Consider the following 15,986-nt stretch of genomic DNA (forward strand, 5'->3'; position numbering starts at 1 on the left):
TCAATTCTGCCACATCTCAGTGGTGGGCACAGAAAGCTGTGCTTCTAAAGCTCACCTATCAAAACTTTGGGAATTATCCTAACCGTGTGGTTCCAACCTATTAAGGTGTTCTTTCGCAGTTTTATGGATAAGCACTTTCTTATAAGGTCAGGGTCTACTCACAATCTAGCTTGTAATGAAATCTGCTGTAAACACACCTTTGGAAAGTCTTCTGAAACCAGAGCTTGTTCAGAGTTTTCACTGAAGTTGGCCACATAGATCCCTTCCTGCCAGTGTAGTAGTACCTACACTGGCTTCTGGTGGGGCTGTGGGCCCCACTGAAACTGCTGGTTTTGCCCTTTAAAGCTCTCTGTAGCCTGGGTTTAGGAAAAACCAAATGGCCATATGAACCTACTGGGCATTTCAGATCTTCCCTGGAGGCTCTCCTGCATTGTGCCTCTACCGTCTGAGGTGCCCTGGGTGACCATTACGTGCCAGGCTTCTTTTTTTAAGCAGTGGCAGCAAAATCTTTGAGCTCCTCCCTTAAGCAGTTGTGCTTAGCCTCTTCTATAATGGTGTGTAGGCAGCAGGTAGAACGATTGTTTGGCTTGTTATCTTTAAAGGATCTTTATTGTTGTGTGTGCGCCTTTTTTACTTTAATTAAGAACACAAATGTAAGAGAATGGTTGTTTGTTATTTTTTAAGGATTTTTATTGTTGTGTGTGCGCCTTTTTAACTTTAATTAAGAACACAAATGTAAGAGAACTCTAGGGTTGCGGTGCTCATCTCCGTTTCAAAGCCGAAGAGCCAGCGCTGTCCGAAGACGTTTCCGTGGTCATGTGGCCGGCATGACTAAACACCAAGGCGCACGGAACGCTGTTACCTTCCCACCGAAGTGGTCCCTATTTATCTACTTGCAATTTCTTGCTTTCGAACTGCTAGGTTGGCAGGAGCTGGAACTAGAGACAGGAGCTCACCCTGTCTTGCGGCACCCGGGTCTTGAACCGCTGAACTACTGACCTTCCACAGCCTGCAGTTCAGCGTCTTAACCACTTGAGCCACCGCAGCTGTGGCAGCTAATAGCCACTGATGGACCTCTGCTCCATTGCTCTTGTCTTTGGTGTGTCATCTGATTATTCAGGGCTTTAGTCTAAGGCGTGTGCATGTCCCATCAAGTTGCAGCTGGGTTATGGTGACCCCGTAGGGTTTTCAAGGCGAGAGACGTTCAAAGGTGGTTGGCCATTGCCTGCCTCCCTGTAGCACCCCTGGACTTCCTCAGTGGTCTCCCATCCAAGTTCTAACCAGGACTGACCCTGGTTAGTTAAGGAGACCTGTCAGCATCAGGCTAGCCTGGGCCATCCAGTCAAGTGAAAGCTGAAGGTATAAATAAATAAGACCTTTTCTGGTAGGTGAGTATTTCTTGGCTAGTGAATAAGAAAAGTGTTTGCCTTTGCTGTGTGTATGTATGTATAAGAAATTTTACTTACAGACGTGTGCAGTATACAATGTGCTTGCACATGCATAAAATTTGTGTCGTATCTGAATGATTTATATTTAAGCGTTTTCCACCCGAAACCAGTTGAGATAAGGGTGATGCTGATCAAATTAACATTCCTCTGTACTCTGATTTGAGAAAACAGCTAGGGAAAGTTTTCCTAATGATAAATGCCATTATAAATATTCAATTGCAGTATATTACGTCTGGAAAGATGTCGTTGAGGCTGTAACTGAGTATTTGTAACCACTTCATGTGCATTCTTGTAATGTGCATAAATATAGTAATTGTGTCCAGTCACTAATGATGCATATGAAAGCAGGCCCAAAATTAGGGTTCCAAGGCCCCACCGGCAGGAGGGGGGTATAGGGTTGCCAGATCCAGGTTGGGAAACTCCTTGAGATTTGGGGGTGGAGCCTGGGGAGGACAGGGACCTCAGCAGGCTACAGTGCCATGGAGTCCCAAAGCATCCATTTTCTCCAGGGGGAAATCATCTCTGTAGTCTGGAGTTCAGCTGTAATTTTGGGAGATCCCCAGGTCTCACCTGGAGGCTGGCATCCCTGCCCAAAACACTGTCGACTTGACTGTTCTGTTTCGTGACGGGTTCTGGAAGTCATAAAATCCCAGTCTCGTTTCAAAGCAGGAGGCAAGCCTAATAGCCTGTTTGAGGTCCTGCTTAGTAAAAGAACCCATAGTGATTACTGGAATACAATGTTGTGTTCCGATGAAAGAAACCAAGGGTTCTTTCAGGCAGTATTTGGAAGAGAAATGCTTCCTCAGAGTAATGTCTGTAATTTAAGGTCATTTAGACAACTGCTGTTAAGGTAGGCAGAGAACGCTAGCGGCCTGTATGTGATGACGTGACACTCATTTTGTGTTTTGTTTTTTCTCTCGGAAGATTCTTACAGCAGCCTGAGGGAGCACACCGGCCACGTTCATTCTTTCGGATCGAATCCAGGTCTGTCATAAGGTGTTCTGTGAGTGCTGGATTTCATTATTTTAAGCTGTCCTGCCTGTAAATGTGAAACAATTTGGAAAGGAGAGTTGAAAACAATTGGGAAGGGAGAGTTGAAAGAAGACTTAATAGGAGCATACACGCATGCCTGTGCGGGAGGAACAAACGCACAGCTTTGATGAACCAGAGTTGCACGTGTCACCAATAATTCGAATGAGTCTAAGATGCGTGTGTTATGTTTGGAAAAGGTTCTTTTTGGTGTATGTTCCACTAGTATCTTTGAGGAGACAACAGGAATATTGGTTCCGCCCCAGTAATGATTTTATGATCCGATATCTTGAAAGTTCATCGTTTGGCTCTAAGAATTATCGCAGTATTTTTGTTATTTATGGGAATTTGGACCCACGAAGCTGCCTCATATTGAGTCATGGTCCTTGGTCTGCCAGGATCAGTATTACCTGCTCTGACTGGGAGCAGCTGTTGACATTTTTGACATTGCCTCTTAACTGGAGATGCTGGGGATTGAACCCTGGGGCCTTCGGCATGTCAAGCAGTGGCTCGACCACTGAGCCCTGGGCCCGCCTCTCTTGTCACTGACCTTGTTGTAACCTGAACGAAATTTCCCCATGTGGCGATTCTGTTTGTTTCTGAAAAGCTGTTAGTCATCATCACTGGCTGTTATCATGAAAGACCATTAGTCATCCACACTGGCTCTTAGCCTGGAAGCCATTAGTCATCCACACTGGCTCTTTGCACGTTAGCTGTAAATTGGTGGCTGGTTTCCTCTTTAAACTCATAACCAGTTCATAAAACTTGTGTCATTGAATAAAGGAGCCACCTGTATATCAGAACAGAGAACTTATGTCCCTAAAAATATTTAATTTAAAAGCATAATGCACCCTTGTGAGAATGAGATCTGTGGAGTGAGATTTGTGTGTGTGTGTGTGTGTGTGTGTGTTTTAACTGGTTTCCTTTTTTATTGCCTAACCTTTCCAGGGTTATTCTTACAAAAAGATACACACGCATAATTGGGATTTTAATTACCCATTTCTTTGTCGTGGCCTTTTAGGTGTCAAAGCAGAGAATTCGGTTGGCCACTCAGAACAGAGCTTTCCGTTGCGCGAACAGGATGATGAATCAAAAATTGCATCTAAGGTACCTGAATAGCTCCTCTGAAATCAGTACCTCTATATGGGTTTAAAATGTGTAGATTTTCTTTAGTTTTTTTCTATTTTGGTCATCTCTCCACTTCTGTGCGTGTCTCCTTGCAATCCGTATTCCTCTCCATTGAGGGTTTTGTAAACTTGTAACGGCCAATGGCTGTTTACAATAAACTGAACTGAACTGCGTGTTTCCTTATGGCCCAGTTCTCTTCCTCTGCTTTTGCTGTGGTGGGCCGAGCCTCTGGCTTCCGCCACGGCAGCTAAAGTTGTGTGCCCTGTCCCACGCATAACCTCCAGCTCTGGCCTTACTGAATAAAGTAATCCGAGTAGATTTGTGCAGATCTCTAGAAAAGCCCATCAAATAATGGACAAGCCATGGTGGTGGTGGTGGGGATGGTGCAAGTGGCCGAGGAGATCTGTCCCTGAAAATAATAGTCCTGTTTCCATGTCACAGTCCTGAAAGCCTTTTTCAGGCCTTTGACACCGTGCGCAAGGGAGAAATCACTACCTGGGGTACACACAATTTTTATTTTGTCCAAAAGGGTGTGTTGCCCCTTTCAGACAAAATGGTGAGATCTGTCCCTGAAAATAATAGTCCTGTTTCCATGTCACAGGGATGAAAGCCTTTTTCAGGCCTTTGACACCGTGCGCAAGGGAGAAATCACTACCTGGGGTACACGCAATTTTTATTTTGTCCAAAAGGGTGTCTTGCCCCTTTCAGACAAAATGGTGATCTCGTGTACTGTGGGCTGTACTTTCTTCCTTGTGTGCACAACCCTGAAAAAGGCTTAAATAGAACCCCTGTTTTCAGAGGCACGGTGGCAAAACTAATGCCAGGTACCGAGTAGGGAAGGCTACAGCTTCCAGGTAGAGAGTGCGGGTTTCACAGAGGCGTGTCCACTGTCAGAATGTTGGCCTAGGTGGACCTTTGGTCTGATCCAGTAGGGCTTAATTTTCTGATTGGCTTTCTAGTAGAGAATAAGGAAGTTGGCACAGAAGAAACTACTGTTGCCAGGAGAACATACTTTATCCTAGGACTGCAGATATTGGCGTACGCACACTGTTGAAATTACCTTGTTGTGATGTATATCCTCTTTTGAGTCCTGTAGCCATTGAAACGTGCTTCCGGTCGAATGTGTTCCAAAATAGGCAATAAATAGGCAATACCTTCTTGTTCCACAGAGGTATAAAATGGATGGGCCGTGTAGAGGACATTGCCTCATTTTTAATAACGTCAACTTCGAGGGACATCTTGGACGGCGGATGGGATCTCAGAAAGACGCCGGTAAGCAAGCGAAGAGAAAATGCTCGCGTCGAGAGAGCGGCCGACGTGGCTGTCGCGTGGACTCAAAAGTTCTTTATTTGTATGCAGCAGTTGCTAGTCGCTCCAACAGTTTTTATGCTGTTTCAAGCTACAGAAAACCTTTTTTGTTTTGGGGTAGGTCCAAAATATTCGTTTGGGAGTTTGGAGAAAACTCTTCTCTACCACAGCTGGTTCGGCAAAAGATAGATTTTTCGTGGGTGTGTCTTGAGCGCCTTGATTTTTGTAGCTCAGAGATGGGTGTATTGAAGAGTCTGCTGCAGTAAAGGGACACGTGCCAATAAATTGGAAGTAATCCTGTCGAAAGTTGGAGAGGTGCTTTAAAAAAAAAAGAAGCAGCTACCAGTCTCTCTACAGTGCTCCGTTCATAGTTGCTGCTATCAGGGTCAGCATCTAGCAGACACAGAGGGGTAGCAGTATGGCAATCGTATTACATACAGAATTACTGCAACAGTGCAACCAATATAAATACAAGTAATGATTATTCTGTAGTGTTCATACAATTACTTGCATTTATATTGGTTGCACTGTTGCAGTCATTCTGTATGTCAGGGTCAGCATCAGCATAGCCACCAGCTGCACACGCTTCTCAGGATCACCAAGGAAAGGGTTGCAGACCACGCGGGCAGCTGTGAGCGTGGGCGGCGGGAGGTCTCACAAGCAGGCAAGGGCAGGCGGGAGACACGAGGATGGGTGGGAGTGACGAGGGCGAGAGTTGGGAAGTTCCTGGAGATTTGGGGGTGTGTGAAGAAATATTCCCTCTAAGCTGTGGAGTCTTGTGAGCAAAAATTCTACTTTGTGAGCTACTGGCATTGAAGTTGTGAGCGAGCGATTTGGCTGCTGCATAAATTAGTTTGTCTCTGGAGCCCTCCTTCCTGAGCAAAGACAAAAATGTGTGAGCTGCAGGCTAAAAAACTGTGAGCTAGCTCACACTAACTCAGCTTAGAGGGAACACTGGTGTGAAGCCTGGGGGCAGGGTTTGGGGAGGGGAGGGACCTCCGCAGGGGATGTGATGCGATGGCGTAGAGCCCCCACCCTCCAAAGCATCCGTTTTCTCCAGGGGAACTGATCTCTGTCGCTTGGAGATTAGCTGTGATTCTGGGAGATCTGCAGGCCCTTCGTGTGAGCGGGGCCCGGTGGTGGGCAGGGGGGGTGGCCCTGTTAGCTCTCTGCCCGGGGCTTCCAAAAACCTGGAGCTGGCCCCCCTGACCGCTGTTGCTAATGGATGCTGAGTAGGTGCTAATTCTTAATGCCAGGAATTACCCGTTTGAGAGAGAACCATGCAAGGTGGAAGTTCTCCAGTGGTCCTAAGTGGGGCAGCCCGACCTCTTACTCAGGAGGGGCCCTCCTCCAGCCCAGGGCTCCCACCCCTGCCCCCCTGCTCAGCCCCTCATCAGTGGGTCTCAAATAGAGACTGTGATCCTCCAGGGGCAGCAAGCCTGGACCTTTTTTTTGGGGGGGGGGAATGCCCAACCTTGTGGAAAAGATTAGGAGGGAGATTAGAGAAGCCACCTCACACGCTGAGCCCAGGACTGATAGGTCCAGGTCCCACAATAGGCGTGTAGGCACAGCTCTCCCCCAAGCAGTGGCTCAGGCAGTAGTTAGATGGACCGGGCCTCTCATTCTCCACCCCCACCCACCCCAGAGAAGGCAGAACAACAAGGTTTTCGGGATAGAAGCGTTCAAGGGTCGATGTTCCCTTCATCAGAGGACTGACTCGCCAAAGCTGATCCCCCCCCCTTCAAATACATCTTGTTGGTCTCTGAGGTGCTCCTGGCCTTGTAGCTACGTCTTCTACCGCAGACCAGCACGGCTACCCTCTGAAAGTTCGTTCGAGCGTAATATTTGATTGCAGTCCAAAAGGGCATGGAAAATGATGTCAGCTCTAAGGAGTGCTTAGAAGATAATTTCCCTAAAGACTAAAATAGATAATCGTATCTTGTTGGGCACTCTTGGGCAAAGGTGTGTCCCTACCACTATTAAAAGAGTCCAAACGTGTGCATTATACTCCAAAGGCCGGCCTAAACAATTCAGCTTTGCATGGCCTGTGGAAACGAAACAAGTTCGGCAGGGCACAGATATCGTCTGTGAGTTAATTCCACGGAGTAGGGGCCACAGCTGAGAAGGCCCTTCTCTTGGTAGCAGCTATGAGCCATCCTGTGGCAAGGCGTCTGCAAGAGGCCCCTGGAGGATGACCAAAGAGAGGGGGGGGTTGTAACAGGAGAGGCGGTCCCATAGGTACGAGGGCCCCAGACCGTTAAGGGCTTTCAAGGTTAACACTAACTCCTTGAACTGGATGTGAACTATGCTACTTCTATGGCAACTGTAGTTTGTTGCCAGTGTCAGTTCATTTATTTGAAACATTTCTACGCTGCCTTTCCACCCAGATGGGATCCCCAGACTAGCTCCACTCTAACCACGTCATTTGCCTCCAGATCAGAGCAAGTAAATAGGCCAAGGCACTCTGGATTGGGAGCAGGAGGAGGCCTCGGGGGCTGGGGACCCCCCAGAATCACAGCTCCTCTCCAGGCTACAGAGATCAGTTCTTCTGGAGAAAATGGCTCCTTCAAAGGACGGACTCCACGGCGTTATACCTTGCTTGAGGTTCCTGCCCTCCTCAAACCCCAATCATCCCCAGGTTCCTCCCACAGATCTCCAGGAATCTCCCAGCCTGGAGCCGGCGATCCCCTGTGAGGGCGGAGTGTGTGAAGGGAGACTGGTTTGCTCCCTCTAAGCTGAGTTAGTGTGAGACTTTCAAGGTTAACACTAACTCCTTGAACAGGATCTGGACTATGCTACTTCTGTGGCAACTGTAGTTTTGTTGCCAGTGTCAGTTCATTTATTTAAAACATTTCTACGCTGCCTTTCCACCCAGATGGGGTCCCCAGTCTAGCTCCACTCTAACCACGTCATTTGCCTCCAGATCAGAGCAAGTAAATAGGCTAGGGCACTCTGGATTGGGAGCAGGAGGAGGCCTCGGGGGGTGGGGATCCCCCAGAATCACAGCTCCTCTCCAGGCTACAGAGATCAGTTCTTCTGCAGAAAATGGCTCCTTCAAAGGACGGACTCCACGGCGTTATACCTTGCTTGAGGTTCCTGCCCTCCTCAAACCCCAATCATCCCCAGGTTCCTCCCACAGATCTCCAGGAATCTCCCAGCCTGGAGCCGGCGATCCCCTGTGAGGGCTGAGTGTGTGAAAGGAGACTGGTTTGCTCCCTCTAAGCTGAGTTAGTGTGAGCTAGCTCGCAGATCTTTTAGCCTCCGGCTCACAGATTTTTGTCTTAGCTCAGGAAGGATGGCTCCAGAGCACACTAATTGCTGTGGCAGCCAAATTGCTCGCTCACAGCTTTAATGCCAGCAGCTCACAAAGTGGAGCTTTTGCTCACAAGACTCCACAGCTTAGAAGGGAGCATTAGGGACCAGTGTTCCCCCTAAGCTGAGTTAGTGTGAGCTAGCTCGCGGATTTTTTTGGCTTCCAGCTCACTTTTGTCTCTGCTCAGGAAGGATGGCTCCGGAGCAAGCTAAATGATGTAGTAGCCCAAATCGCTCAGTCACAACTTTAACGCCAGTAGCTCACAAAGTAGGATTTTTGTTCACAAGACGGCTCCCAACGCTTAGAGGGAGCATTGCTGGTGACTGGGGAGTCTTTTTTTAAAAAATAGACCACATCCTGAGGAGATGACTAATGGCAGCAGACCTGGGTCGTAGAGCGGCCCTCTTCCTCACATCAGCCTTCTTTGTTTGTCACTCACTTGCGCTGGGCCTGGTTTCTCCTCAGCTGTGCCGCCTCCTGTGAAGCCCCGCCCGGCCAGTGCTGAACGTCTGGCGTTGGCTAACCTCAAAAGTTGGCCAGTCTCAAAAGTCGTCTTCGTCTTAGTGGCACATGTTGCTGTAAGCTCTTCTTCCTTTAAGCTTCCAGCTGCGAGCAGAACTTCATTTATCTTGCAAAATGAAACTCGCCGGGCATCACATTCTCACGCAAACACACGATCCCCGCTGAAGTTGGCTTTCTGCCCTATTCGGGGAAGAGAAAGCGGAAGGGAACTGAATCCACTCCCCGCGCCCCAGCTCGAACACTGCGTTTTAAAAGGGACGGTGCACATAAACCTATTTCCGGGTACATTTCCACTGATGGGTTAATATCCTAAGAATTCTTTTTTGTGTGTCAGTCTGATAGGAGAATGTTATTGAGGAGAGGCTGTGGCTCAGTGGCAGAGCATTTGCTCGGCATGCAGAAGGTCCCAGGTTCAATCCTGGGCATCTCCAGTTTAAAAAGATCCAGGCAGTAGATGATGGGAAAGACCTCAATCTGAGACCTTGGAAAACCACTGCCAGTCTGAGGAGACAATATGGATTTTGATGGACTGAGGGCCTGACTCCGCATAAGGCAGATGAATATGTTCATATGTTATCAGATTTATATTCTTAATACCATGGAGGGATTTCAGTGGGGTTTAAGAGTGCCCAGACTCTTCTCTGAATTGCACCCACAATTTTGCCGCCTGTTGTCTTGCAGACAGAAGGTAAAACAAATACAGATGCTTTTTATCAGTCATCTTATCCAACCTCTTTTCTCATAATGGTAGCATTAGAAAGCTGGTGTCAAACGGTGAAAGTGTGACGGATGTTTACAAGATTAGTTTTTTGTGAATGTTAAATCAATGTGATTCCTTTCTTTAAATCAGAGCCCCTGTATGTATTTTCATAGAATCGTAGAGTTGGAAGGGACCTCCAGGGACATCTAGTCCACCCCCCTGCAGAATGCAGGAAATTCAGAAATACGTCCCCTCCACAAGCCCAGTGACCGCTGTCCCATGCCCAGAAGATGACAAGAATACCTCCAGGATCTCCAGCCAAACTAGCCTGGAGAAAAATTGTTTCCTAACCAGTGTTCCCTCTAAGCTGAGTTAGTGAAAGCTAGCTCACAGTTTTTTAGCCTCTGGCTCACACAATTTTGTCTTAGCTCAAGAAGGAAGGCTGCAGAGCAAACTTAATTTATGCAGCAGCCAAATCGCTCGCTCACAACTTGAATGCCAGTAGCGCACAAAGTAGAATTTTTGTTCAAAAGACTCCATAGCTTAGAGGGAGCATGGTTCCTGACCCCAAAGTGGCTATCAGCATTTATCTGGGCGTGTAAGAAAAGGCCATGAGAACTTAAGCACTGAGGCAACCCTCCCTGCCCTCCCTCTCATGATCTGCCTCAGTTCACAGAATCAGCATTGCTGTCAGATGGCCACCTAGCCTCTGTTTGAAAACCTCCGAAGAAGTAGAGGGATTTTGCAGAGATCTTTTTCACACTAAACTCCGCCTCCTTCCCCTTTTCTCAAACAGAGGAACTGGAACATGTGTTTAAATGGCTCGGGTTAGAAGTGGTGATGTACGATGACCAGACCTCGATTGAAATCCACGAACACCTGCAGAAGTGGCAGTCTTCTGAGAACTGGAAAGACAGCGACTGCCTGGTCTGCTGCATTCTGTCCCACGGCAAATCGGGAGAAATCTACGGCACGGATGCCCAGCTGATCCCCATCCGCACCATCATGTCCTACTTCACAGCCCACCAGTGCCCACTGCTGGCCAGGAAGCCCAAACTTTTCTTCATCCAGGCGTGCCAAGGCGAAAAGACACAGAAGGCCGTCTACCTTGAAGTGGACACGGACGATCACCTGGGAGCAGATGCGCAGAGTGCAGGATCGTCCTCTCCGCAGCCAAGCATTCCGGAAGAAGCGGATTTCCTCCTTGGCATGGCCACGGTGGATGGTTATCTCTCGTTCCGGCACACGCGGGAAGGCACGTGGTACATCCAGGCACTCTGTACCAAGCTGCAGCAGCTGGTGCCGCGGTAAGGCTTTTATTGACATCTGGTAATCTCTTCATTATCTCTGGAAAAGAGCCAGAGTTGAGTAGCACCTGAAAGAATAATAAAACTTGTGGCAGGGCAGGAGCTTTTGTGAGTCACTGCTCACTTCTTCAGGCTCACTAAAGTGACTCACGAAAGGTCATCCCCTAAGCCTCTGAATCCCAGAGCCAGGAGACAACATCAGGGGAAGGCCTCGGCCTCTGTGCCCTGTTGCTGGCCCTCCAGAGGAACTGGTTGGCCACTTGTGTGAGACGGGATGCTGGACTAGATGGACCACTGGTCTGATCCAGCAGGGCTCTTCTTCTCTTCTTAGGAAGGCCTCAGCCCGTGCCCTGTTGTTGGCCCTCCAGAGGAACTGCTTGGCCACTTGGGTGAGACAGGATGCTGGAGTGGATGGACTATTGGTCTGATCCAGCAGGGTTCTTATGTTCTTAGGAAGGCCTCGGTCTCTCTGCCCTGTTGTTGGCCTTCCAGAGGAACTGGTGGGCCCCGTGTGAGACAGGATGCTGGACTACAAGCTGGACTAGATGAACCACCTGTCTGATCCAGCAGGGCTCTTCTTATGTTCTTAGGAAGGCCTTGGCCTCTCCAGGGGAACTGGTTGGCCACTTGTGTGAGACAGGATGCTGGACTAGATGGACTATCGGTCTGATCCAGCAGGGCTCTTCTTATACTCTCATGCAGAACTAGGTAGCAATAATTGGGAAACTTTAAAGAGAAATCTGCCCAAAGTTTTTCTCGATGAGATTGGTGCTTTAACAGGTCCATGCTAATTATTTAAACCAGAATCATGGAATTTATGCTCTCTTCTGCCTTCCGCATGACTTGTATTGAAGGACCGATGTGTTGTTGATATAACTGCTGCTTTTAACTCCAATTGTGTAGTTTAACATTGGCCTTCTGACACTCTCTGCTGGTGCCCCTGCGTCCGTGTTGGCAGCAATGGAAGTTAAATACTTCCCTGATGTCAATCGAATTTTGTTTGAAGAGAGTGGCCCAAAACCTCAAGGAATTCTTTTGACTAAACAGAACCGAAGATGTTACCCAGCAGCTGTCTGGGAGGTAGGGAATGCTTTGTGGGAAGAGAAATCCTTAAACACCCTTCATCCAAGTTGTGTGGGGCAGTAATGCCACCGTGTGTAAGAGAGGGTGCCCCCCAGTGCCGAAGGAGTTCGTTCTCTGGCCCCTATGATAGGGTTCTGTGGTGCTGTATTCATTACCCACCCATCCTGGTTGCTCATTTGGGGCCAGATGGAACGACGAACTCGAGTGGGCTGGAGCGCGTTCCTAGGCGTTCCAGACTTTTGAGGGTGGGAGTCCCCGACGTAATGCCCGTGGGCATCATGTTGCCAGCTGACATCTTTTCTGATGCCCGCCAGGTGTTTTTAGGGAGTGGGCAGGGCTGGGTGGGGGTTTTGCCCAGCAGGGCTCCTGAGTGACGAATTGGAGATTTGACTGGCTGTGCAGGGTTCGTTTGAAATGCTGCTTTGGCAGCAGCTGGCCCCATAGCGCAAGGATCTTCGCTGTGCGACTGAATCTAAGCTGCAGCCATCGTTTTTGTGGCTGGCTCTGCCTCCTCCTGTGGCAGCCGTTTTGTGGCTGTGCCCACCGCACCATGTCAGAATTCCGGAGGTGCCCACAGGCTTGAAAAGGTTGGGGACCCCTGTTCTAGGGTGATAGGTCCAAAGGAAAATGTGGCGTGTGGCTTTCAAAGGGTTAAACGCATTGGAGTAGCTTGAATCCAGCGGCACCTTAAGACCAACAAAGTTTTATTCTGGGCATAAGCTTTCAGACCAACACAGCTACCCACCTGAATCTATTAGAATAGCCATTAGTCTTGACAGCTGAGCCGAACTTCCATGCCTGCCTTGGAATGCCAGATCCTGAGTTCCGGCCACGGCTTTTTCTGACCTGCCTCTGCATTTCCTCCGGGCAACGGACCGGCCACTGTAGGAAGCCGTGCTGCTGATCTTGGGTCGGATCCAGAAAGACTGTTCTTAGCATTTTCACCGCTCCTTTCCTACCCCACCTCTTCACCATATTTTACCTCGACAGGAACCTCATGAAGGTGCAGGAGGAGTAAACATCCCCTGAGGGACCACCTTTCTCCATATGTTCCCCCAAGGGCACTTCGGTCGGGAGGGCGACATCTCCTGGAAATTCCAGGCCCGAGAGAACCTAAACTTGCTGTGACGAGGGCTGGGGCGTTTTCGGTGGCGGCTCCTACCTGGTGGAAGGAGCTCCCGGAGGAGATCGGGGCCCTGCGGGACCTCTCTCAGTTCCGCAGGGCCTGCAAGACGGAGCTCTTCCGCCAGGCCTTTGGATAGGAGCCGCCGCCACTGTTATGCCCCAGCGAATTAACATCGGATTGCCTGGCCCCTAAGGGTGCAACGTGGCGCTAAATACGGCTCTAGGATAAGATCATTGGTAGCTATGTGAGATAAGATCTTCCTCTTCTGGTTTGAAACTTGTTGGAATGTTGTTGTAAATTGTTCATATTTTATTGTAACTTATTGTTTTAAATCATATTGTATTGTTTTAATCGGACACTTAGTCCTCTGTAAGCCACCCTGAGCCTCCAGGGTAGGGCGGGGTATAGATTTAAATAAAAATAAAATAATTCCACCCATAGACTTTCACAGCCGAGCAGCAGTTGAATACAGTGGAGCCTACTCCTAAATTTAAAAATTAACTGAAACAAAAGAAGTTAACGGCCAGCAAGGTTTAATGTTCACAGTTTCCAGCATCAGATGAGATTCTGGGAAACCCGGATTTGAATCCCTCAGCAGCTCTGGAAGCTCGCTGGGCTACCTTGAGCCAGTCACGCTCTCTCAGTCTAACTGACCTCTCAGGGTTGTTGTAAACCGCTTTGAGTTCCCAGCGGGGAGGAAAGTGGGGTATAAATGAAGTGAACAAATGAAGTAAATCAGGGGGCCCCAGCCACATTTGGAATTCTGAGATGGTGTATTAGGCATGGCGCAAAATGGCTGCCACAGAATGACTGCCAGAGGAGGCGGAGCCAGCCATAAATTGGCTGCCGCGACTTAACTTTCCATCACACAGTGAAGACCTGTGTGCTGTGATAATAATGGCTGTCAAAGCAATGTTTTTAAAAATCTGCACAGCCAATCAGAGACATTGCTGGTCAAAAGCCCCATTTGGCCCCATGTGCTTTAAAAAAAAAACACGGGGGCCCCCCGAACCATAGGGCCCACGGGCACCACGTTGGGGACCCCCCCCCGAAGTAAATAAATAAAACAAATTCAAGTAAAGTTTCAAGAATGGTCCTAGCAATAAGTGCTGGTTTCTGGGGACAGCCAGAATGCATTCCTATCCTAAATCCTCCTGTTTCAAAGAGAGAGAGGGAAAACCTGAATCCTCACATGCTATTCGAACTCAAATTACTGATTGTGGTTTGGTCTCTGTCACTGTCTTCATAATGGACTGGCATGTCGGGTGTATCCTGCGCTAGAGAAGTAGTGGGCCATAATACCTTTGAAACGGATTTTGCCAGTGCCCCTGTTCAGGAAAGGCCATTCCTGAGCCGACGGCTTCCAACGAGCCCAAGCAGGGAAAGTGCTCCAAGTGAGGACGGCGTGTGGAGTTCCCAACAAAGAAAAGCCCCATCCTAGTAGTCTGGGCGGCCTGATAAGGCTGATTTCTCTTGGGGAAGGGGGCATGATTGCAGCTACCATTCCCCCACCCTGTTTCCTACTCCCCTTGAAGAGATGACTGGAAGTCTCTTAATCCGGTTGCCGTTCTCGGTAGCGGAAACGTTGCATGCGAGAACTTTTGCCCAAGTCCAACAGAGTTGGGTGCTAATGGATTTCAGGCCATGGTTTCCAGTCCCAACCTCGCAATTTCCTTGATCATTTTTCTTCTTTGCTGTTGCCCGCTCCTGAATAACGAACAGCTGTGTTAAAAGTCAGAATTGCCATCAGTCTGATGCCTTTTGTTTTTTCAATTTTGCTCTCCAGGGGGGAAGACATCTTGTCCATTCTTACAGAAGTCAACAAAGACGTAAGCTACCGTGCAGACCCCAAAGGGCTGAAGAAACAGATGCCCCAGCCGGCGTTCACCCTGAGGAAAAAACTGATATTTCCCGTGCCTGAAGCTCCTCCTCCGTCACAGCAGCCATAGGACTTCCTTGGTGTGCCCGCCATTTTGTATTTCTGGAGTTACAGGAACCACTACAGAGAACTCCGTTGCCTCGCTTATGTACGTTTTGCACCAAGACTGGAGCTGCTGAAGATTTCCAGTTTTTGAATTCAGATCCCCCACCCACCCACCTCTGTAGCACAAATCAGTTTTTCACATAGCAACACATATTCACCTGTGGTTTCATCATACATGTCCTTCTGGCTAAATGGTAACTCATCATGACCATTAAAAACAAACAAAACCCAACCAACAGTGAACTGCTCCGATTCTGGAAAGATTCGTTTCTCCCCCTCTGAGGTAAATCTATTACACCGAAAATGTGACAGGCTCTTTATTCCAAAAAGAGAATCATGGTGCTGAAAGACCTTACCTGCCATCTCATGTTCCCACCACAGCTTTGTTCGGTTTCACTCAGGGATGCCTACCCATTGTAAGAGCCAAATGCATGCAACTGTGGTGGGTTAATGCACTCCTCAATACCAGGTGCTAGTCAGAAATGGGAGACGGCCGCTCTTCTGTAGGCAGGTAAGGCCAGTTTGGTGTAGTGGTTAAGTGCGTGGACACTAATCTGGGAGAACCGGGTTTGATTCCCCACTCCTCCCCTTGCACCTGTTGGATGACCTTGGGCAAGCCACAGTTCTGTCAGAGCTGTTCTTGAAAAAGAGCAGTTTCTGTCAGAGCTCTCTCAGCCCCACCGACCTCACAGGGTGTCTGTTGTGAAGAGGGGGAGGGAAAGGAGTTTGTAAGCCGCTCTGAGCCTCCTCTGGGTAATGAAGGGCGGGGTATAAATCTAATCTCTTCTTCTGTACTTTCCTTATGAGCATACTGGTCCCTGTGGGAAACAGGACTAAAAACACCTTGGTCAAATCCTGTGACTCGTGTTGCACAAGTGTCATCTCAGATTGCGTTGCTCCAAACATTACTTGACTAACAAGAACTCAGCTGTTTTGATCGAGGAAGAATGAGGAACATTCCCTGTGCTACAGCTGTGTTTTGGAAAGCTGTTGCAGGAAGTGCTTTTCCCAGACAGCTGACCCTGTGCTACAGCTGTG

General features: G+C 48.6%; 1 protein-coding gene across 1 annotated transcript in view; it reads left to right on the plus strand.

The window, feature by feature from the left end:
• Window positions 1–15,522, plus strand: part of LOC107122423 (caspase-10-like) — a 37,208-nt gene extending 21,686 nt beyond the window's left edge. Inside the window, exons 7-11 of the mRNA XM_015425517.1 lie at window positions 2,373–2,432; window positions 3,499–3,584; window positions 4,775–4,877; window positions 10,245–10,755; window positions 14,751–15,522. Coding sequence (XP_015281003.1) covers window positions 2,373–2,432; window positions 3,499–3,584; window positions 4,775–4,877; window positions 10,245–10,755; window positions 14,751–14,913 — 923 coding nt within the window. The 3' untranslated portion in view covers window positions 14,914–15,522. The remainder of the gene's footprint in view (window positions 1–2,372; window positions 2,433–3,498; window positions 3,585–4,774; window positions 4,878–10,244; window positions 10,756–14,750) is intronic.
• Window positions 15,523–15,986: the final 464 nt, after the last annotated feature.

This window comes from Gekko japonicus, unplaced genomic scaffold, assembly GCF_001447785.1.
Source record: "Gekko japonicus isolate JY-2015 unplaced genomic scaffold, Gekko_japonicus_V1.1 scaffold604, whole genome shotgun sequence".
NCBI lineage: Eukaryota > Metazoa > Chordata > Lepidosauria > Squamata > Gekkonidae > Gekko > Gekko japonicus.